The sequence below is a fragment of the Artibeus jamaicensis genome, unplaced genomic scaffold (assembly GCF_021234435.1).
Source record: "Artibeus jamaicensis isolate MK-2021 breed Jamaican fruit bat unplaced genomic scaffold, CSHL_Jam_final contig_384, whole genome shotgun sequence".
Taxonomy (NCBI): Eukaryota; Metazoa; Chordata; class Mammalia; order Chiroptera; family Phyllostomidae; genus Artibeus; species Artibeus jamaicensis.
In genome coordinates, this window is record NW_026521810.1 from 13239430 (window position 1) to 13263714 (window position 24285).

General features: G+C 48.0%; 1 protein-coding gene and 2 pseudogenes across 1 annotated transcript; 2 read left to right on the forward strand and 1 right to left on the reverse strand.

The window, feature by feature from the left end:
- Positions 1–8897: 8897 nt before the first annotated feature.
- Positions 8898–9858, reverse strand: LOC128627316 (mitochondrial import inner membrane translocase subunit Tim29-like; annotated as a pseudogene).
- LOC128627317 (biogenesis of lysosome-related organelles complex 1 subunit 5-like) lies at positions 9857–13826 on the forward strand (annotated as a pseudogene).
- A 4408-nt stretch (positions 13827–18234) lies between these two features.
- On the forward strand, positions 18235–23869 carry CD8A (CD8 subunit alpha). Its single transcript, XM_037125598.2, has 6 exons — positions 18235–18378; positions 18479–18835; positions 19481–19591; positions 19778–19888; positions 20500–20530; positions 22525–23869. Exons 1-6 carry the CDS (start codon positions 18330–18332, stop codon positions 22574–22576), a joined length of 711 nt encoding a protein of 236 aa, XP_036981493.2. The 5' UTR covers positions 18235–18329; the 3' UTR covers positions 22577–23869.
- The last annotated feature ends 416 nt before the right edge of the window (positions 23870–24285 follow it).

Genomic DNA, 24285 nt, shown 5'->3' on the forward strand with positions numbered 1-24285 from the left:
GAACAGTCACGAGTGGAAAACTTATTTGAACAAATAATAAAGAAGAATTTCCCCAATCTGGCAAAGGCAATAGACTTCCAGGAAGTCTAGGAAGCTCAGAGAGTACCAAAGAAGTTGGACCCAAGAAGGAACACACCAAGGCACATCATAATTATATTAGCCAAGATTAAAATGAAGGAGAGGATCCTAGAAGCAGCAAGAGATAAGGGGACAGTCACCTACAAAGGAGTTCCTATCAGACTGTCAGCAGATTTCTCAAAAGAGATCTTCCAGGCAAGAAGGGGCTGGAAAGAACTATTCCAAGTCATGAAAACCAAAGACCTACAACCAAGATTGCTCTATCCAGCAAAGCTTTCATTTAGAATTGAAGGACAGATAAGGTGCTTCTCAGATAAGATCAAACTCAAGGAGTCCATCATCACCAAGCCCTTATTATATGAAATGTTAAAGGGACTTACCTAAGAAAAAGAAGATCAAAAAGATGAACAGTGAAAGGACAGCAAACTCACAGTTACTAACAACCACACCTAAAACAAAAGCAAACTAAGAGGACAGCTAGATCAGGAGCAGAACCATAGAAATGAAGATCACGTGGAGGGTTAGCAACAGGGGAGTGGGAGAGGGAGAAGGTGGGAGAAGGTACAGAAAATAAGTAGCATAGACAGTAGATAGAAAATAGATGGGGGGAGGTTAAGAATAGTATGGGAAATATAGAATCTAAAGAACTTGGGACACATGTTCATGAACTAAAGAGGGGGAATGGTGGGGAGGGGTGTGCAGGGTGGAGGGGAATGGAGGGGGGAAATAGAACAAATGTAATGGCATAATCAATAAAATAAAAATATATTAAAAATTTTTAAAAATTAAAAAATTAAAAAATTTTTAAAAATTAAAAAATTAAAAAATAAACACTTCTTTTGCCCAGAAGAAATAAATAAATAAATAAATAAATAAATAAATAAATAAATAACACATGGGTCAAAAATAAGTCTCAAGAAAAATGTTTAAATGTTTTAAACTAAATGAAAAGTAAAACACACCTTTTCAAAATTTGTAGGATGCAACAAAAGCAGTGTTTAAAGGGAAATTTATGGCATGAGACACATATGTTAAAAAAGAAGAAAGACATAAAATCAATAATCTAAGCTTCCACCTTAGGAAATAAGAGAAAGAAGAGCAACATAAGCCTAAAGCACGGAAGGGGGAAAAAAAGAAATAAGAATTAGAAAAGAAATCAATGAAACTGAAAACAGAGAAAATCAATGAAACTGAAAGCTGGTTCTTAGAAAAATATCAGCAAAATTGATAAATTTCTAGCCAGGATAACTAAGAAAAAAAGAGAGAAGACCCAAACAACTATTATCATAAATAAAAGAAGCGGTCATTTCCACTAACAGCATAGGCATGAAAAGAAAACTGAAGGAATACTGGAAATGAATGGGGCCACTTGTGTGTGACAGGCTGGGCCATCTCTCCTCTTTCTTTGCCCTGAAAAAAGCAGAGACTCCCTGCACGCCAAGCCTTACTCTCTCCTCCTGACACGCCACACTCCCTTTGTCTGACAAGAAAATCATGTAATCTCACTGGGCATCACTTTCCCCCCATATTTCAGCCCCATCACCCTAAATTCTCATCCCTCTAAAAGAGTTCAAGAAACCCGTCCCCCAAGTTTAAGACCTTTAGGGCCCACAGATCCCCTACCCGCTTTCCGTGTGCACTGCAAGTTCTGCTCAGGCCCAGGGGCCATGGGGAGAAAGGCAGTCAGGATGAATTTGAAGTATCTGCTTTAATAGGCTAATTTTTTCTTTTTCAATAACATGTTTTATGGTAGAATAAACATAAACATAATTCCTCAAATGTAAGAACTGGAAGAGATTAACCTCCTCAAGTTAAAAGTTAGAAAACAGAAGCACAAAAGGACAAGAATAGACAATCCACATGTAAAAAAAAAAATTCAACTGATAATCAGACCTGCAGGGGAAAAAAAGTCAACTTCAATACACATTCAAGTAAAATTTTTTAAGTATCTCCGTTTCTTGCCTCTCCCAAAATAACAGCATCTTGTTTTTCCTTTATCCCCACTGCTGACCAGGGCTCAGTGCGCAAGCCGCTCTCGTGGCGACCCACAGTGCGGGGTGAGGCTCCTAAGGGGCCGGCTTGGCTTTCAAACCCATTTCCTTCTGAAAACCCAGTCCAACAAAATAATTAAAAATGCATAAAAAGATATTTATGGCCATATGTTTATTTGTTTATCATCCTAACAGACATATGATTTTTACACTTCCACTTTAAAATACGGAAAAAAGTGGTCAAAGGACATAAACTTCCTGCTATAGATGAATGTGAATTCTGGGAATGTAATGTACAGCATAGTTAACAAGACTGTATGGTATGTTTGAAAGTTGCTAAGAGAAATGATCTTAAATATTTTTAAAAAATACATATTTTGTGTGTATTTTGTGTAGTTACACAACAAAATGTAACTATGTGAGGTGACGCATATGTTAACTCACCTTACTGGTAATCATCTTGCAGAATATATGTATGTAAAGGAAATCATCATGGACACCTCTTAAATTTGTACAGTGTTATATATCAATTAGATGTCACTAAAGTTGAAAAAATTAATAAATAAATAAATATGTAAAACACAAACTCTTCAAAATATAACAGCAATAGAAATAATAATAATAAAGAAAATGGTAAATCCACAAACATTCTGAAAACTTACAGTTCTTTCAGAAATTAACAGATCAAGTGAATAAAAATAAAGAACATAGCAAGTATGAATAATATATTTTACTAAGTGTGATCTAATATGTAGAATTTTATACTCAATTATTCATTCAAAACTATGCTAAAAGTTGTATACAAAATCAACCATCAATCAAAAGTTCAATACATTCCAAAAAACATAAACACAGCTCATATTCTCAGACCACAGGGCAACGTGATTAAAAGCAAATGGGGGAAATCTATCCACTGAAAATTCTGTAACATCTCTTAAGAACTCTTAGGGTCAATAAGAAATAAACAATTGAAATTACATTCCATTTAGAAATCACTATCATATTGAAAGAATAATATGACCTAAATGTCTTACTAACTGGGTACTAAATGGGAAAAATATGAATAAAATATTACACAGAAACCAAGTGAGACTTATGAAGAACATGTTACATATAAACGTGTATGACGTAAGAATTTTTAAAAGCATGCACAAACATGAATAAAAATATGATGGCAGTAATGAAAAAAGTTTAAATATACAGCTATAGAACTGGAACAAAAAATACGAAATAAATACACCAAGACGTGTATTTATTAAGTGACCACAGTTCCATATTGTCACTATTTTTTTCTATTTTCTATTTTCCAAAATATGTTTAACCTAAAACAGAAGGCAAACACTTTTAGGTTAAATATTGATTGTACACATCTGAAACAAAGAGGGATTTACAGATTGCTAAAATCACAAATTCAGTGCATGATCCAGGCACCCACTGCACCTGCACCCCCCACTGCAGTGTCTAGTCAGCTCAGAACTCCCATGAACAACCAAAATCTATGGTTCACATCACCAGAAGAAAAAGGCTGAGCATAATGACTTGTTAGTGGCAGACAGCAGGACACGTTTTGACCAAGGGGCTTTAATTCCAGGCACCACCAGGACCCGCACAAGAGCAGAATGAAATCTGTGAGTAGACCGAAGGAACCTCAGCGAGGCCCTGGCTCCTGTAACCTCCCCCCTTGGTGCACCGAGACTTTCCCTCTGCCCGCCGGCCCAGCGCCCCAGAGGCTGGACAGGCGGCCTTGACCTGTGTCTTCACAGCAACCTCCGCGTCCGGCGCAGGAGACCAGGGGCGGGACACTCCACCTGCCCCCAGGACATCCCGCGCATTCGCGCGCCGTCCGCTTCCCGCCGATGCTCCCCTCCCTCCCGGTCCCGGGGCCCGGGGACCCCCCTCCCGGGGCTACAGGTCACCGAGCTGATCGAGCGACAGGATCCGCGCCTGGACTGAGCGGCCCCGCCAAGGGGCCAGCTGACAGCGGCGACCAGGGCAGCCCCGGGCGGGGCTCCAGGCGTCCGGGAAACGGAGCTGGAGTCTGGTACCCCGCGTCCCCAGTCGGTCGCTCGAGGGAAGGAGAGTTGGGAGAACTCCCAGCCTGACCCAGAGAAGAGGAGTTCTAAAACTGAGAACTCCTATCCACCATTAAAGCGTTGGCATTCTAGCTACTTCCACGGACGGCGCCTTGCACAGGTGCCTTGGCCCTGATCGTTAGACACTCGGGGGCTGGGGGAGGGTAGGAGTCCACCCGAAATGTCCTCCCGCCCGATCCTGGGCCAGAAATTCCGCTTCGTAATTAAAGTCACTCGATCTCTTTGAAAATGCAAATCCCGCTCTCAACCCCACCCCCTTCCCCCCAACGGGAAGCCCGGTCGCCAGAGAAAAGCAGGCCTCCACGGGGCGGGTAACCGGACAGGTAACCTCCGTCCGGCGTTGCAGGGCCGGAGGAGCGCCCGGGCCGGAGCCGCGGCGGGCAGACTGGGGCCGCCAGGTGGGGCGCGCACACGGCGGGACCGGGGCTAGAAGGGAACGCGCACACCGTCGGCCTCGCTGGCGATCCCGCGCGGCCCGAATTCGCGGTCCCTCGAGGCCGCTGCCCCGCCCGAGTGGAGCAACGTCGCCGCCTGCCGGGCGGACCGCGCGCTCTCTTTCCCGGGGCGGCACGCGGGCCGGGCGTGGTAGGCAGTGTCCGGGGCAACAGGTCTCAGCTCTGTCCCGGCCGCTTGAGATACTCGTAAAATACTCCGCCCCCCTGGGCCCCCGTTTTTCTTCTTCCATAAAATGTGATAGATGAGAGCTTCTCTGAGTTCACTTCCAAGTCCGGACTCTGGATCCCTCCTTTCTCCTCTCCCTCCCAGGAGCCCTCAGGACTTCTTCCCCTTTCCCCTCAACACAAGGCCCTGACCACCCCACTATGGGACCCCAGTTTCTGCCTCGGTGCTGCACGCTGAGCTCTGTGCTCTCCCTACCAGTGAAGCTCCGTAAGGCCAGGGACTTGGCCACTTGCTTTCTGGAGTAAGAGAGGAAATGAGCTGGCTGCCAATGATCGGGGCTTGCTGTGCACAGAAAAATAACTTCCAGGGAGACATAGTGGGAAGGATTCAGGGCTTGGATCAACCAGGGTGGATATTTTAGACCTCTGCCAGGGCTGTCCCAGAAAATTGTACAGAATGAGCACCTGAGCAGGGGAGGGAGTGCAAGCTCCTTCCATGTGCTGCTGTGAACCACCCCCCCCACCACCACCACCACTGCACCTGCATTAACCGGCCTAATGGGTGCCGTTTCCCTAAACTAAGCAGCTTCTGGCCACTGCGCCTTTGCAGCAATGCCTGACTGCAGCCTGACTCGCACCACTGCTCTACCACGCCTGCTTCTTTGCCTCCTTTAAGACTGAGTTCAGGCACAGAGGCACCTAGTCGCCCTGCTCACCCTCCACACCACCCCCCTTAGTAGCTAAAGGAGTCATCCTGGGCTGGGCTCCTTTTGTGCGGGTCCTAGCTGTACCCACCACATCCTGGAACCCCTATGTGGGTGGTATCACGTGTTCCCATGTCTGCCCCCACTGCTGAGGTGTCCTTCCGTGCTGGCGCCTGCAGAACTGGAATCAGAAGGCCATGAAGTAGGACACCAACTGCAAACCCCACCAGGCACCCCAGTCCCCTGTAGCTCCTACTTGCTGCACAGCCTCCAGGATAGGGGTGCGGGGGTATGGGTGAGGACAGGGGAGACCCTATTTCGTGGTTGTGCCTCTGGACACGTGTAGGAGCCTTCCTGATGGACAGAGTGCCTCAGTGTCTGAGGTATGGAGGAAGTTCATTTCTCTCCTTTGCTAAATGGAATAAGTGAAAGTCATCCTGGGAAATTCTCTAATCCCCACCCAAAGAAAGAGAAAGAGGAACCGGAGGGCTAGTTGAGAAGGAAACACCTTGGCTTCTCCATCTTCTTTTCTTTTCTTCCCAAGCTCCTCCTTTTCTGCCTCCTTCTCCAAGGTCACAACTCTCCTCCTTCCCTTCCCAGAGGTGAAAACTTCTAAGTGGGTCACCATGCTACAGAAGGGGCTGGAGCCTTGTCAGCCGCCCTCAGGCTCTGGTGGTTAGCTAGTGGAAACAATTGCTCTCCCCTCTTGCAACATTTCCATCACTGCTCCTCCACCTTCCACAGCTCGCCCCATAGACACAGAGACAGAACCGCTCAGCTCCCCTCGGAAAGTTGCACGGGTGGGGGGGGGCGTGCTTCCTACCCGCCAGGTCACAGTTTATAAAAGACGAGAATGAAAAACCCTTACGGGTGAGTGAAGTTACTTTATGGATCCTTGGCCAGCACCCACTACAGAATGAAATATTTTGTGTAAAAGTAAAATTTTCCACTAACTTTTTAAAGTTTCAATTGGGGATAAACTGTTTCAAGACAATATCTCTCTCTCTCTCTCTCTCTCTCTCTCTCACACACACACACACACAAAGATGAAAGAAATAAGCCTTTGGACAGGCCTATTTTATTTTGCCCCAAGATGTTTTTTTCCAGAGCCTGAACTGCAAACACAGCAGGACTCAGGAAGGCTCATGAACAACAACAAAAAAGAGCCAAAGGCTCATTTGGTGGTTAAAATGAGTGGTGCACACCAGGAAGACACCGCTGCCCAACGGCCTGGGTGGGATGTTCCCAAGCTCTTGTTTTCCTGAGATCCCAACAGGCACACACAAAAGTGTATGAATATTGTTTTTAAAGGTTTCATAGTAAGTTAGTCTTCCCTTCTGTTTTCTTGAAAGCTTGCAGACCCGGTGGCCAGGAGGTGTGGGACAGACCTAGCCTCACTCTCGCACAGGCTTCGGCTTTTCTGGAGACTTCCAAGCATCAGGACAGGTCATTAGAGTGGATGTAGTCAGGGGAAAGCATTGTTTAGCTAGCCCGGCTGGGGAAGAGGTTTCTGAAACGGGGGTAATTCTTTATAAAAATGTGAACAATGAATTTGTTTCTTAAATAATAAAAATTGTTAAAAAAAACAGGAAACAATTTACATGTATATATTAATAGATCTTACAGTGAGTGAAATAGCTGATTCTCTCTTTTCTCATCTTTTGGTTTGTTTTTTGTTTGTTTGTTTTTCCAGTAGATTTGAGATGGTATTCTATTCTAGTCGAGAATCAAGTTTTGTAGTGGGACCAGAAATCACTTATCCCATCCTCCCAACCCCCACCCCGCCTGGACCTGACTCTGCGGGGTTCAAAGTTCCAGTCAGGCTTTGTCAGGCCACCTGGTGTCTTTCCTGCGAAAAGCAGGTGTGCAGCCATGAGCTGAAGGGCGAGCCTATGGGCCCCCGCCCAGGGAGCAGATAGGTCCAGCAACCAGGGATCTACGCTAACCACAAAGTTTTCCACCTGGGATGTGAAGATAGGAGGAGTAGGTAGCTTCTCCCCTTCTGAAGAGGGAAGGGGCATAGATTCTCACTCTGTTAACCTGCAGTCCAGGGGGTGCAGGCTCCGAGGCTCTGGAGCCCTGTCCTGGGGTCTCCCAGGACCCCTGGTCCCAGGTAAATGTGAATGGAGACAGGTGTGAGGGCCTGTCCTGAACCTTGATGCTCCCCAGCCCCCAGCCCACAAGCCCAGCCTCACAATGGGCTACCTAAGAAAGTCTTTCCCCTGCCCCACACTTAGCTGCTCAGTGGTCCTAGAACTGGAGGACGATCAGGTGGAGCTTACTTATGTGAGACAAAAATGTCTTGTCTGGCTGCACCTGCTTATGGTTTAGCTTTGTATTTTAAGAAAAGGGAACAAACTTGAAAATTATTTGTCATTATAGAAATAAAACACTTATTGCCAGGTGAGAAAAAAATAAATTAATAGTGCACAATTGTTGGAAAGAAATCAGGTTCTCTAAGCACCAATAAAATTTGTCTTTTAAGTGATGTGAGCCCTGGAAAGCAGAGACAGCCTGGTGAGTGGAAGTTGTGTAGTTGCCGCCCAGCACAGCAGTAGGCACAGAATGCAAACAGGCACTTCCGCAGGAGAGGCAGGCAAGGCACTCACTCTCAGCCTCAGTGAGGGAGTTGGAAGTCTAAACAACAATGAGACACCAACTCACACCCATCGGGGTGGCAGAACTGAAAAGACTGACAAAACCAAAAGTTATAAACCATGTGGGTAAGTGGAAACTCAGTAACTACAGGGGGGTTTTCATTGTTGTTGTTTTGGTTTTTTCATCAACAGATTTTATTAACTAGCCAAAGGCCACCTAGGAAAGAGAGTTAGTCTCATTCCTGTAAGTCTAGTTTTTAAGGTGTGGTTTACCATAACCTAGCTGAGTAGCAGCTATGCACACTAACATATTTCTCCCCTCAGGATTCTTTAAATGTCATTAAAGTATAACATGACCAGAGTCTATGATTCCATGTAGATTTCTACATCAGAAAATGTGTCATCCTTCCAACTCACTTTAACATCACTATCAACACACAAGTGGTAAAAGCAAATAGTTCTGCAAAAAGTTTCCCTGTAAAATCCAAATAACCAATTCTAGTTTGGGTCTGCTTATGTAAAATGTTACCATTTGGGGAAGGTGGGAGAAAAGCGTACAAAGGGCGTCCTGTATTTTTTTTCCAGTTTACTCTGAGACTATAATTATTCCAAAATAATTCAAATAAAATGTTACTCATGAAAATGAGAGTATAAACATTGCAGCTCAAAATATAAAACAAAAAAAATCTGAATAGGTTTTGGAGAGCTTAGGAGTCCCCTGACAGACACGATGTCCAGTCAGAGGGGCCGAGAGGCACAGTGAAAAAAAGCCTTATTTATGTATAATGCTGCTCACTAACTCTGACAGTGGTAAGCATCATACGAATGTCGCTGCTGCTCTCCCCAGTTCCCAGACCAAGAATGCTCTGAATTAGCTTCGGCTACCAAGAAACAATGTGAGAGGAAGAAAGGCCCCCTGATTTTGTGAAAACCCAGTGAGAACACTCTGCATATCATTTCAGTCTGTCTGCATCTGAGGCTCACTCCCACCAAATGCACAGTCCCGGGCAAACAGTCTGCCTGGTGTGCCAGGGCTTGGAGCTGGGTGGGGTCCCAGGCCTCACTGACTTTCATCTCAGGCCCTCCGCGCCAGCGACTTGTCTTGGCTCAGGGCCAGCTCGTCCTTCTCTTTCTGCGAGACCTGCCCCTCCCCCTGCTCCGGTGGTGCCTGGTCCACCTGATGGTGGACGAGCGCGAAGAGCTGGTATTGCTCACCGAAGAGCCGCTCACCGTGGTCCGAGAGCAGCTGCTGGTGCCCGACTCGCAAACGCACGGGCAGGAGGAGGAACTCGTCCTCCTTGATGTCTCAGTCGCGCATCCCAGCCGCCAGCACCCACCGTCAGCCCCACGAAGCTCACGTCCAGGATATGGTCCTAGAACTCCGCCCAACCCAACGGGGCTGCAGGTAGGGGCAGCGAGCCTGGTTGAGGTTGGCCCGAGCGCTGCGCACCAGCGAGCAGACGCCCAGGTTCTCGTGGGCCGAAGCCAGAGCCTCTGCTACACTTACGCTTGGCAGTCGCTTTTTCCCCTAGCGGGTGCCTGCAGCAGGAGTATCCCGGAGGCATCGAGCAGCGCCTCCTTCAAGGCCACTGTGCCGGGCAACCTCACGTACACTGCTGCCAGCCAGGGCCGGGCTGGGTAGCCGCCGCCCTAGCCCCGGAGCAGCGCGCGTCCCCAGGCGCCCAACCTAGCCCACAAGCCTGGCTTCTTGGCTGCTCGCTGCAGGTTGCCGGCTGCCGAGCAAAGTCAGTAGCTACAGGTTTGAAGGGAACCATGGACGAGTCAGTCTTTGCTCTCTAAGTCTACTTGCTTCTAAGTCACTCCTCTTCCAGGTCGACACCCTAGAGAAAATCTTGTACGAGGACTCTAGGCAGTAGGTATAAGGCTATTCTCTGGAGTATCTGTTTATCGCAACAAAAGCAGTCAAACGGCCCATCAATAGAGGAATGTATACATAAGCAGTGGCAGTTGTGATTACTTCTTACTGTCCTTGCATTGTGCATCCTCCAGTATATGAAAGACTATGTACTCCTACATTCACTAAAAAAAAAAATCTTCACTGTGCTAAAATGGCTGTAACATACTAACCCTGTGAACCATTTTTGAGTGTACAGTTCAGTTGTAACAAGGATAGCCACGTTACTGTGCAATCCACCTCCAGAACTCCTATCTCGCCAAACTGAAAGTCTGTGCCCACTGCCCACTAACTCCCCGCTCCCCTAACCCAGGCCCTGGCAGCCACCAGTCTATTTTCTGCCTCTTGGCTACTCTATGTACCTCCTAGGAGTAGAATCACATACTATTTTTCTGTTTGTGACCGGCTTATTTCACCTAGCATAAGGTCCTCACGGTTCACCCACATTGTAGTATATGTCCAAATTGGTGTCCTTTTTATTTTATTTTTGATTTCCAAAAAAATGTGTGTACAATTCTATACTACATCATTTACATATTGTATTGTGTGTTCACCACCCCACACCAGGTCTCCTTCCATCACCATTTATCGTCCCTTCACCGTCCTCTATCTCCCCCGACACCCTTCCTTTTTAAGGCTGCAAAATATTCTACTCTATGGATTTAACACATTTTGATTATTCGCTCATTCGCCCACCAATGGGGACCGGGGTAGGTCACATCTAAGGTATCATGAATAAAGCTACTACCAACTGGGTGTGTGCCTTCATTCAGTTTTAAGTTGACATCATTCTTCACAGAAATTGTTTTAAAGCATATAATTTCCAGTGTGTTGTAAATGTGGATATCTTAAAATAAAACTTTTACATCACTCTTTTTCATTGTTTCTAGTAGACTATAAATAAATATCGATTTTATTTCAACCATCACCCATTTTAAAAATATGAGAAAAAGTTCTTCCTTAACCTTTAGAAGTTTTTTATCATTCTTTTTTCTCCTTGAACTTATGATGCTGTATACTTGAAGATTTTAAATTGATCTTCTTCTCTGCCAAAAATGTATATAAGTTGAAATTTTAATTTCCTGTAACCATAATTTCTAAGTACTAAAGTTATTCAGATTACACCATCATTACACTACAACTATTAGTAGTGCACAATTGTTCAAAAATAGCATAAAGAAGTTATAAATCTCAAAAATGAGTTATTAAACAAAAAGTAGCCTGTGGTGATATTGTACTATAGTCAAGCAAGACCTTACCATCGGGGGAAGCTGGGTGAAGGGAATTCAGGATCTCTTTCTACTATTCTTATAACTGCAATGTCAAGTTACAGTTATTTCAAAATAAGAAATGTAATTTAAAAAGTAACCGAGACTCTAGCCAGTGTGGCTCAGGTGATTGGAGTGTCGTCCTGCAATGGAAAGTTTGAAGATTCCATTCTGATCAGGGCACATACCTCTGTTCAGTTGAACCAGGTTTCTGGTTCAATCTCCAGTCCAGGCGTGTACTGTTGCTGTCCCGGTGGGTGCGGGAGGCGACCAGTCACTCCTCACTCGCACTGCTGTTTCCCTCCCTTCTTCTCTCCCTTCCTCTCTCTCCCTTTAAAACAAAAGCAATACATATATATATATACATATATATATGTATATATATATATATATATATATATATGTATATTCTTTTTAGGTAACTTTGAGGAGAAATTCAGCTCTCAAAGTGCTGGGTAGGTCTGGGTCAGGGTGAACGGTGGAGGGATACAGACCCACAACTGTGGGTTGTGAAGCCACCTCTGGAGAAATTCATTCAAGGTTGGTAGATCACAGACCAGTTATCGAAAGTGAAACCCATTATTTTGTGAAAGAATCTAAAGAAAACTACGGTCTTGGAGAAATGTGAGCTCTTGAAAATTTGAAGGATATAAACAATGAGACAGATGAACCCGTTTTCCCCAAATGTAGAGGAACAATACGAGACGACTTACACCGAGTTCTCCAGAGATTGCAGGCAGCTACTGACTCGGCTGCAGGCTCTCACAGAGAAAGCAGGAATAAAACAAGATTCATAAGGACCGTTTAACAGCTAGTGAAAACCAGCATACAATGCAGTGCGAAGATTCCATGAAGAACAACACGACAAACAGGCGGAAGTGCAGGAAGAGCACAGAAAAGCTATGGAGAGGCCTAAAGAACAATGTGCTGAGATGGGGAAGGACCTAGAAAAACTTTCGACCTTTTAAGAACTTGAACTTGAACCACAACAATGACAAACTAATGAGAAACCATTGATATCCCCGGAAGAACTACTCCCACCAAACCATTTAGCCCCTGCTTCAAGCTTAGCAATATATTCATGGCACTCATATCAGAAGCAAAGAATTCTACTGGAGTTTTAGTTAAATATTTGGTGGAAGAAAAGTGCGACATTTTTCCAGTTTTAAGTGTATTTATATATATGATTATTTGAATGGGGAGGAGTAGGAGTGAAATGGGATGTTTATTCTTCGTTAATCAGAATTGTTTTTTTTATTGGTTATCAGAGAACTGTAAGTATAGGCTTCTTAGAAAACTAATTAAATTCACTCTCATAGAGGGTTAAGACTAGTTTATTATTGTGGTTTAGAACACAGATATAATGGTGTTAGCCCCTTGGCTACTGGAGGGATGTGTAAAGTGTTACCCCACGAGCCCTGCAGACACGAACAGCTGTCTGGGGAACGGACCACAGAGAAGAGCAGCAAGAACCACAGGCTCTGCTGCCGTGAAGGCGGCCACGCTGGTCCCCGACCGGCCCGCTGGGAAGGGCACAGACTGTGCAGGGCAGCACAACGCCACGTGTCTCCCTGATGACCAGACACGCTTGTTAAGTTTGTGGCCTTCAGCACTTAATATTTTCAACTATTGAGCGTGCTCAGAAGGAAAGGCTTACCAAAAATACAGCTGACTTTCAGCCTGTCCAAGACTCATTTTTGTGTCTGTGTTGCAGTGTGTGGGCCTCGTATAATAAGACAAATAATGTCTGTACATGTTTCAACTGTTTGAAGTGTCATCAGCAAAATCCGCCAAAAAGTCCCCCCGGAACCATATAAAGATTCTGGCTCTGACTATACCAGGACTGTTTGCCTACACGGCAAATGGCCCATGTTAAATGTTAGTCCCTTTTAGTGTTCAACGTCTGTTCTCACAAGGAGGTGTATTATGATGAAACGTGTACTGATTCTGTCATCTCTGCAATCTTAAAAAATCTGCATTTAACAGTCTAATTAGGGAACTAAATTGATTGATTATTTGCCATAAACAAAGCAAAACTAAATGCAACAATTTCAAGAGACTTATGGCAAATGAATTTGAGGTATGGCTATATCTTTCAAATATTTTTTAATTTTCTTCAATAAAGAAAGGCACAAGAAAGAAAATACCCAACTCTCGGGTGATCTCAGTGTTGCTGGTGGAGAAAAGTGACAATTCTTGCTTGTGTAAATTACAGCGCACTGTCAGTGCTTCATAGTTGGCTGCATGTTGAAGATGTGAGAAAAGGAGATGAAAAAAAGTTGGCTGGGTCCAATCAGTCAGTGAATCCACAGGGCAGCACTGCTTGTTGCTAGAATGAAAGGTTCTTTCTCTACCCCATCCAAGCTGCGACGGCGGCTCCCTAAAACATACTTCAAATACTGTTCCAGCTTCCTCTAGCATTCTGGGATGCTTTCCTCTCATTGCTTTTGATGTCTTGTGGTTCTCTTTGGTATGTTCAGAAAGGGATACACAGTATTTTCACTTGTTCTATTTGGCACTCTAAGCCAAGGAGGGGTCAGATTGAGGGTGGGGGTGGGTGGAGGGGGGGAAAGTAGTGGCAGGAAAATGGAGACAACTGTACTCGAACAGCAATTTCAAAATAAATAAATAAATAATAAAAGATAAAAGATAAATGAAACAAAATAAGAGCATGTGTCTTTAATTGTGGAAAATCTTCAGCCATGATCTCTTCCAATATTCCTTCTCTATATTCCCTCTATCCTCCTGTTTCTGAAATCCTGGCAAACACTCCACAGTGCTGACCCACGTTGCAGCAGCTTTGCAAACTGCTTCCGTCTGTACTGCTTCAGCCTTTATCTTCCTGCTTTACGTTCTCTGTGAGCTCCTCAGTGCTGGTTTCTAGTTTACTAATTTTCCCTTCATTATGTCCAATGTGGAGTGTGTTCTAGTTTATATGTACAGTTTTCCTTTCCAGCATGCTCAGTATTTATCATTGTTCAGTTGTTCCTGTATAATTTCTGCATCTTCTACATGCCCTTATTCTCTTTCTTTCAGACTCTGTTCAGGCTGCTACATGTACTGTGCATCTCTTCAGGAGCAAATCCACAACCAGACTGAGTTAAATATTCCTATGTGCACTACTAATGCCTCTACCTTCTCCCCCTCCTCCTCCTTTTCCTTTCGGTCACACCCCGACTGTGTGTTAAAGCAGCAGATCAGTACCGTCTCAACCAAGTCCAATGCCTTGTTCTAAACAACTTCTCTCCCAGTTCTAACTTGTCTCCAAACCAGCCACTTTGTAAAGCCTTTCCTGACCACGCTCACCTGACATTAACTACCTGACATTAACTACCTCTCTTCTGGTTTGCTGCACCCTGCTTTTGCTTTCATTTAGCATTTACCAAACAAGGGTTTCTTGAAGACCAAGAGTGTGTAGGCACCACAGTATAAACATGACCAATACAAGGTCTCTTCCTCAAGGAATCAAGGGTCAGGTCGTCAAGCTGGATGAGTGAACAAACTACTGCTATGCAGAGCAAGTGCTGCAGTCCACGGATGTCCAGGGTCCGGGTGGAGGGGGCAAGGAGCTGAGCCCCACAGAGGGGAGATGCTTGAGCTGGGTCTTGAGGAACAGGAGTTTGCTAAACAGAGCTGAGGACCTTCCTGGCTGAGGGAATAGCATGTTCAATGGCACTGAGGTGGAAAGAGAAAAGGACACTTTCAAAAACATCAAGACACCAAGGCATGTGAAGAAGGCAGCGATCAGGAAAGGGTGGAGATGGGGTTGCAGAGCTGAGCGTGAAGGGCCTCAGACAACATTGGGACTACTCGGTATGTCCCTAGGCACCATGTGAAGCACATTGAATGTTAAAGCAGGAGCTTGGCAGGACAAGGTTTTCACTGGCAGGAGTGAGAAGCAATGGAAGGGACCAGAGTCAAAGTTGGGTGACCAGATAGGAGACCAAGGATGACAGCAGGCCTAAATGACCTTGAAGGTCCCAAGATGGAGGAAAGTGGGAGTGGCAAAAGTGAGGTAGGGTTGACAGGTACATATTTGTGATTGAGATAAAGTAAGGCCTGATAACGCTGGAGCTGAATGGCCTTCCTAGAACAAACAAGCTAACTCCTTCAGCCAGGGGAGACCGCAGGCCACTCCCGCAGCCATCATTCAGCACCGCAGGAGCCCTGGCACAGGGCCTCGATGCACTCCCTGCAAGGCCCTGCCAGCTACACACTTTGGATAGGTCTTTAATTTGTGTAAATTAAAGTTATTTTATTTCCATGTTTTGAGGACAAACACCTTGGGGGAAAAAACAAGACCCGCTTAAATTCAGCATAGAAACTGATTACTGTCTTACCCTGTGTCTCTCTCTGGATATTTTTTTAAAGGGGGCTCGCTTGCCAGAGTGCAGTTGCTCTCATTTCTTCCCGCCATCCTGTGTGGGTGCAGCAGTGTGGGGGATGGGAGCTTACCTGGAGGTGAGAGGCAAGCCATATCCAGCCCTCTGAACACCTGGCCCTAGACTGAGCAGGCATCTCCAGAACTTTTGTAATTACATCTGCTCTTCTGCTTGATACAGAGCGGATGTCGTTGTGGTTACATTGAGAATCCACCACATTCTGTGAAAAATATCATTGGGGTCACAGAGCCTCCTTGGTGGGTTTGACATGTCGCCATAACATCCCCCCCTTCACCAGGCTCTGCATAAACGGGCTGCCTCCAAGCAGCTACAGCTCCCTTCCAGGAGACTGAGATGGGACTACCCTATTTTCACACCCTGCACCCCAAAATCCGACCATCAACATACTCAGGGGCAGAGTTTCCAATATCCAAATATCTGTCGGTTGAGTCTGGCCCAAGGCCATGCTTCCTCCACCAAGCGAGGTTCACTTTCATAGCTGTCACCTTCATAGCCCCTTTCTGAGCACACCCTTCAGCTAGCAGGGCCGTCTGACAGTTCCCCTTACAATGGGAACAGAAATGAAGCAAAATGGGAAGCTGCTGTCTAACACGAGGATTGCCATGTTGGAGACCTGTTTGGACTTAGCTGCACTTGTATGTCTACACAAAGACACACACACACACACACACACACACACTGATATGCCAGGAGATCCACTCCTATGTACCCTGTTCGTAACCATCATTACAAAGGGTTCCCTTCCCCAACCACCCTCATCATTAATTTGAAAATGTTGTATGTGCTGGTGCAAGTCCTCAGGGATACAGATACATTGTATCTACTACAGCCTTGCTAGCAATTACAAAAACTGAGAAACCGCTTACATGGAAATGCCCCCATTTAGAAGAACAGGGTGGCTCTGCCAGCTCGGACATGAAAAGCTTTCCATCTACTGTTAGATAAGAAAGATAAGTTGCAAATATATGTGTGTGTGTGTATACACATACATAGCACAGCTACACATGTCTAAAACAGCGTGTAAACATGTTGATGAACAGATAATATGTGAGGGACACACTCAAATGTAACAGTGATTTTCTTTGGAGAATGGATGACTCTGAGGAAAGCTGAGCTGGAGAACTTCCCTGTACTGTTTTTTTTGGGGTTTTTTTTTGTATCCTCTGAGGTTTTTCAAGAACATGTAATTCTCATAAGGTAAAAAGAAAACACCTTAAACCCATTTTAAATATAAAATGTTAGATGTTCCATGTTTTAGTAAGCAACTGGGTGCTTCAGGAAGGAGTACACAGAATTGAAATCAAGGTAATTTTTTAAGAAAGTCCATTCAACACTAAGTTCGCATTCCACAAAGGGAGAACAGTTCATAAACGCAGCTCGGCCTAAGCTGAGGGGTGTCTGAGACAGGGTCCCCACGGGACAGACTCGCAGGTGGGGCAGACATGTGCAAGAGATAATGCCAGGTGGCTCGACTCTGGAACCAAGCAACGGGTTGAAGTACACCTACCATAAAACTCAAAGTGAGAAGACCTGGAGACCCTGAAGAGATGGGAGGAGGGCGCCCACTGGGTCTGGAAAGGTTTCAGAACAGCAACAGATCAAAAGGAAGGGGACACATGTGTGCCAGGGCCAGACAGGGAAGACTGCCTTCGCCCAGGCCACACCCATACCCCTGCTCAACGCCCCCGAGCAGGAAAAACAGAAATGAGGTCCAAGTCCCACAGCACCGGAGCCAGCCTCCGGGCTTATGCAAGAAGTCTTGCAAGGGAAAAGAACAGCAAAAGCAAGAGGAGCCCCCAGGGTAGACAAGCTCAAGTCCGGTGAGAGTGCAGCGGTGCGGGACGAGCAGAGGCTGAGGCAAGCCAGCACTCAAACAAGGGCCCTGAGCCAGGCCAGGGGGCAGCTTCCACCCAGTCCTGCAGGTCATGGGAGGAATGACTCCATCACGTCCCCGTGTGGGATTAATGTTCACAGCAGGTGACTGGACGACTGGCCAGGAGAGAGAGAGTATGGAGGCTGTGGCAATGACCCTAAGAAAGGGCTATCAGCTGTGTGGCAGCTGTGCGGAGAAGGACCCAACGCTGTGGTCCGCAGAGAACCGCCAGCCCCAGCAAGCCCCACACGGCTGGGGTCGCGGATGCCCTGCAGGCCCTCCTGGGTCAACCCCAGACTGCGGCCGAGTTCGCGAGAAGTGGGCAAGTCATTAGCGCCTCTCCCTTCTCGGCCCTCAGTGCCCACTTTGCAAAGCCCAGTAGAAACAGTGCCAGAGACACTGCGAGTGAGGGCAAAGGAAGTGGACACTCCGCTTTCCTGCGCACTCTCGCCCTCATTTCTCGCGGTGTCTAATCTCTCATCACCTTCTGGCACTCCCACCAGAATGCGGTGTCGAGCTTCTCACGGCCCCGGGCACCCGCAAGGCTGCCTAGACAGCTCCCTTTCACGGGCCCCAGCCCCTTCTCTGGACTGGAAGGTGATAACCGCGAAAAGGAGGGCAACTATCTCCCCGGCGGAGCTTCGGATGACATCACATCCTCCGAACGCGCAATCCGGTTCGGCGGCCGTCCGAAGGGCTCCACGTCCCCGCTCGGCGTCGCACCGCCTCCCGCGCGCCTGCCGCGGGTGTCTGAGCCGGGCGCTGAGCCGCGCTGCGGGAGCGCGCCATGACCTCGCCGGCGACCCAGGTGGCCCTGCCGCTGGCCCTGCTGCTGCGTGAGTTTGCGGCCCTCGGGGAACGCGGGGCGGGGGCGGGGTGGAGAGGCTGGTGCGCGCGCGGGGACCGGGCTCAGCCTCCCCGCTTGCGCGCCCGCAGACGCCGCAGCGGTCCTCGGCTGGAACGAGTTCCGCATGACGCCGCGCGAAGTGACCGCGACCGTGGGCCAGAAGGTGGAGCTGCGCTGCGAGGTGTTCGTGACCAAGTCGTCGGGCTGCACGTGGCTGTTCCAGCGGCGGGAAGCGGCCGCCAGCCCTGTCTTCCTAATGTACATCGGTACCCGGACCAAGATAGCCGAGGGGCTGGAGTCCCACATCTCAGGCCAAAAGTTCCAGAACGACGGCTACACCCTCACACTGCACAGCTTCACAGAAAAGGACCAAGGCTACTATTTCTGCTCGGTCGTGGCCAACTCGATAGTGTACTTCAGCCCCTTCGTGCCCGTCTTCCCGCCAGGTCCGGGAGCTGAGGGCGCGGCACCTCTCGGTGTGGGGGTCGGGGCTCTCCTCTGAACCCGTTTTCGCGTGGACGCCCGGCTTTCGAGCCTCTTAGTGCCCCTAGGAGCTACTTAGATACTGTCCCCATTTCGCAGGCGTGGCAGTCCCCACGCGGCGAAGGCGCGGCCGGGTGGAGACTAAAGATGGTTTTTTAGGTCCGGCCGATCTGGGCTCGAGTTTAGGTGCTGGTGCGGTCCTGGGCACCGCACTTGAATTCTCCGAGCCTCGGTTTGCTCGTCAATAAAATGCGGACATCAACCCAAGCCCTCAAGGGAGCGCGCCAACAAGGGTGGAGCCCTGCAGGGAGGTTGCTGGTGGGAACGGGCTCCCGCGTCCGGTCGGAGGCGCCGAGGTGCCCTTCATGGAGCCGGAAAAGAGCGGGGCTGCCGCGCCACCACGAAGGAAGGGGTCGGCGCAGAGCCAGGAGGTTCCCGCCCCGTCTCCCTCCCCTCGAGAGCTGAGTGAAGCGCGGGCGACGGTCTGTTGTTCCTCGGGTGGAAACCGGGACGAGGAGTCCCCTCGGGCAGGGGCGCGCGGAAGAGTGGGGAGGGTTTGCGTTCGGATCCCCAGCCCGACCCCCAACCTCGTTCTGTTGTTCCCGCAGAAAAACGCACCACGACGCTCGCACCGCGGCCATCCACGCGGGCGCCCCCCAGCGCGTCGCAGCCGGTGTCCCGGCGCCCGGAGACGTGCCGGCCGGCGGCTGGCAGCCCAGGTGAGGCTGGCCCAGGGTCCCGAGGCGGGGCCGGCCAAGGGCAGTGCAGACCTGATCCGGGAGGTAGAACCGAGGGCGGTGCGAGTGGTGGGAAAACCGAGACGCGGAGCTGGGAGATGTGCTGGGGCCCCGTCGGGATGCGGTGGAGAATCCGATCCTAAATGTTGGTGTCTTCGGTGTCGTCAGTGGAAACGAAGGGGAAATACTTCGCCTGTGTTATCTACATATGGGCGCCACTGGCTGGCATCTGCGCGGTCCTTCTTCTGTCCCTGGTCATCACCGCCACCTGCAGCTACAGTAAGTCCCGGGGAACGGCGGGGCGGGGCGCATCGCGCTGCTTGATCCAGGCAGCCCTCGCGGGGAGATGGGGTTGAGATTTCCGGGACTCCAAGCCGCATCGCAGGGCCAGAAACGACCCGTTTCCTTCTGGAGATGGGACGGCGCGGAAAGCCCCTTCCCGCCCCTCTTCCACTCTGCTGGGAGCTTTTGAGATGAAGCACAGATCCCTGCCTGTGCCCCGGCGGCGGCAGCACGTGTGTTCCTTCCGCGCCGCGGGGACAGGTTCGGGCTTACTCCAGGCGCCGCCGGGGAGCCCGCCTCTGCGGCCCGGGGCCCAGTGCCCACGGAGGCCGGGTCAGCCGCACCTCGGGTTGAGGTTTATCCTTGGCCCCTACCGGACTTTGGTTCCCACGCAGGTGAACCACGGGTGTATTTGCAATGTGTTTTGTATGTTTGTTTTCAGTCTTTTTTTTTTTTTTTTTTAATGAGAAGAGGGATGGAAAAGAAACTCTGACCTGGACTCTCAAGAGTTATAAACCTAAAGAAACAGGAACAGGGAAGGAGACACCATATTTGGGGGCTACTGGGAGAGGCAGAGGCACTTTACCCCTTCTTTTTTCTTTCTCCAGGAAACCGAAGACGCGTTTGCAAATGTCCCAGGTGAGTCTCTCATAACTGGTGGGCCTGCTAACCCGCTGGGCAGCCCTGGGCTGGGAGCCTAGCTTCCCAAGCAGCAGACGGTGGGCGCCTTTCCCGGAGAGGCTGCGGCAGTAGAATCCCGGGAACAGGGCACCAGCACAGTGCTGGGCCGGAGAAGCGGGACCCTGGCAACTGGGGAAAGTGGAGACCCAGGGCGGGCTGATGGGGGAGCAGTGCCACTTCAGAAAATCTGCGTCTGATCTGGCCTAGCACCTAAAAACCCATCTGAAGGATTCCCCCAATTTACTCGAGCTCTTCAAAAGGCCTGAGGTCTCTTTATCTGAATGATTTCAGCTGGGGGTTTTTGTTTTGTTTTGTTTTGTTTTTCTTCAGAAAATTTTTTCCCCCTACTTGCTTGATGTAATTTGAGAGTCAATCTTTTATCATCCGAACCAAATAAATAATGGCCTTGGTTCCTAATTCCCCTGTGCCAGTGGCAGGGCCTTGATTTGCTGCCAAGAACTGGAATGAGAGAAAGCAGGACCAGAGGCAGCTCCCTGGCCTCTCAAATTGCTGCCCCATCCATTTTCTAGGCGAGGATCAGGCCTTTGTCTCCTTTCTCACTCTCCCTGAGGCCAAGGCAGCTCTGTGCTAATATCTAACAAGCAGCCCCTCTGGCCCTGCACTGTGACGCAGGTTCAACTCAGGGACTCCCTTACCCTCACAGCAGCTCCATGTGGTGGACACCAGGGGCCCGGCTCACAGACCATCGACTCAGAGGTCAGGAAAGCTCCCCAAATTGGCAGAGACCTGATTAGTGATTACACTCAGATGATCAAAAATAGTAGCCACCATTGGATGAAATCCAGTTACCTGCCATAGAAATATACATGGATATTTATTTTCAATTCCAAGTTTCATAACAACTTTTAAAGCAATTCCTGTGACCACTATTTCATGGATGAGAAAGCTGAGGCTTAGCACATGTAGTAACTGGTTCAAGGCCATAATGCCAGCCAGAAACAGAGCTGCAACTTCTGTCCAAAGCTCAGGCTCCTGCCTGTAGTTGGGCGCTTAAGAGAGGAGGGAGTTAAAGATAACCAATTATATTCACCAGTTCTCTTCGGTCGATGAAAACATTTCAAATTTTGTACCTGGGGTTTGCATATTTCTCTGCAGAGATCCAAGTTCAACATCTTACACATCATTATTTTTAACAATGCAGATATAATGAATTTCCAATGCATATATTATAGGTGATACACCAAGGGGGTAAAGGCATTAAAAACAGAGAAGGATTTTTAGCAATTTCAATACTTGCAGTGCAGTGGGAGGAGAATCATCCCTTATCTCTATCTTTTCTGAAAGTTCTCGTTTTGAAACGAATAACAGAACAAAACTCTGCCCTGAAATACAAAGCTGTGCAGATTAAGCACGTCTGAGGAGTCCGCAAGGCTGAGCTAACACACCCGGGGGTGATGGAGGGCAACCTGCTCGCACAGAGAGGTTTGGGGGCGTGGCGCGCATAGACCCGACAGTAGTGACAATCAGCCTGTTTAGGAGGTGCCAGCCCCGTACTGAATTACCGCCCATTTCTAGTGTGGTTATCAAGGGGACTTTTAAATAAAGTAGCTCTATATGGCTGATGGTGGTGGCTTGCTCACATCCTCCCCTATCCCTGAGAACCCTCCTGGGAGCTGAGAATCGAGCTTTGGTTACCAGCCTCTTTCTCTCACCTCCATGGGCACCTTGATAAAGACCCTGGGTTCAGATCCTCGCTCCACCGCCTCCTAGTTATGTGACCTTGGGTAGGTTCTCTAGCCTCTCATGGCCAGTACATACGCCTCAGGTTGCTGTGAGGATTGAACGAGGGGGCACAAGTAAGGCACTTGGCGGGTTGCTGAGGTCATTCAGCCAGTCCAAGGCTGGAGTCCGAGGGAGAGTGGGTAGACATGGGTGGATGCGGCACTGCCTTCCAGGGGCTCTTACTACAGTGACGGTTGCCTCTCTTCCAGGCCCCTGGTCAGACCGGCAGGCAAGCCCAGCCCCTCGGAGAGATACGTCTAACATGGCAACGGGCCCTGTGCAACAGCCACTACAAGACTTCAGACTGAGAACTCTCCTCACAAGGAGGGCAACGGCCCTTCCCTTTTGTTTTTTTCAGCCTTCCTTCTTTATGTATTCATTCTCCTTATTATTATTTTTGTTGGGTGGGGGGTGGAAGGGTTACTCTTTCTTTGCCTTTAATTGATACAAAACAAACCTGTATGTCAACGGTACACCATCGGGCACACGTATCGGGGAAAGGGCAGGCTGTGTTCTCAGAGCCAGGCCGTTAGAGGTGGTGGGGGCCTCACAAGCACCTGGTCCAAACCTCGTCCCTGGCCATTTATGTCACAGAGGAGGAGGCTGAAGTCCAGGGAAGCTCCATCAGAGTCACAGCAGGGCTGGGGTTCCTCCTCCACACCGTTCAGATCTCTCTTCTGGGGGCGTTTGTCTCCGCGTGGGTTCTGTGTCTCAAACCGCAAGGGAACCAGTCATTTCTTGAGCACCCGCAATGGACCCATTACTGCACCCACAGCCGAGAGAAGGTAATGAAATAAAAGAAACTCTGCTTTTCACAGAGTTCCGTAATGTAGTTGAACAGGAGCAGAATTTTTTTATAAGAAAGCCTGAAATCATATAGACAGTAGGAATTCCTCAAATTAAGCTGAACCGAAGTCTGGAAAATGAATCCTCAAATCTCCGAATAAAACCTCTCTCACATCCCTGACTGGAGGTGAAATTGTACCCCCAGTCCTGCATCGCAGAGGGACCCACGACAGAGGAGAGGCCATCCTTTTACAAATAGGATTGGCGCGTCAGTAAGGATGAACGGAGATCCTTTTGGATCTCAAAACGTTAGATGCCATATTTGAACGTGCTCCTGGGACCACGGAGACTTTTTAGCTTGTAAAGGCAGAATCGTGAGAGAGCTGCCGGCACTACCCTGGCCTCCCCTCAGGTGGGGGTGTAGCAGAAGAGACTCCGCCCTGGTCAGAGGAGGGGAGGAGTCTAACTGCCCAAAGGGCTGCCCCGCACACACATTTCCTCCCCCGTGGTGTTGTACTGCAACTGTTCTCACAGCAAGAAAAACATTCAACTAGATAAGGAAATAAGAATCATCCATAATTCTTTACCCCCAGTATAACCCACTGTTAATATTACGATATGTGTCTTCAGATTATTCTCTATGCATACGTGTAGAATATATTTTTTGATTTTTAAATGGAATTGCATTATGCTTTTTATAAGTGGCTTTAATAAACAAACCTTTACAGCATACTTTTTAAAAATATATTTCATTGATTCTGTTATTACAGTTCCAGTTTCCCCCCTTTGCACTCCTCCCTCTGGTACCCCACTTCCCTCCAGCAATCCCCCGCTTACTTCATGTCCGTGGGTCATTCATGTAAGGCTACTCCATTCACTTTATTATTCTTAACATCCCCCTGTCTATTTTGTACCTACCAATTATGTTTCTTAGTCCCTGAACCTTTTTCCCTATCTTCCCCCTTGCTGCTAACCCTTCAAATAATCTCCACATCTATGATTCTAATATAATTCTTATTCTAATTGCTGAGTTTGTTTTTGTTTTTTAGACTTAGTTGTTGATAGTTGTGAATTTGTTGTCATTTTAATGCTCATAGTTTTGATCTTCTTTTCCTTTTTTTTTTTTAGAAAGGGGAAGGGAGGGAGGAGAGGGGAAGACAAACATCAATGTGTGAGAGATGCAT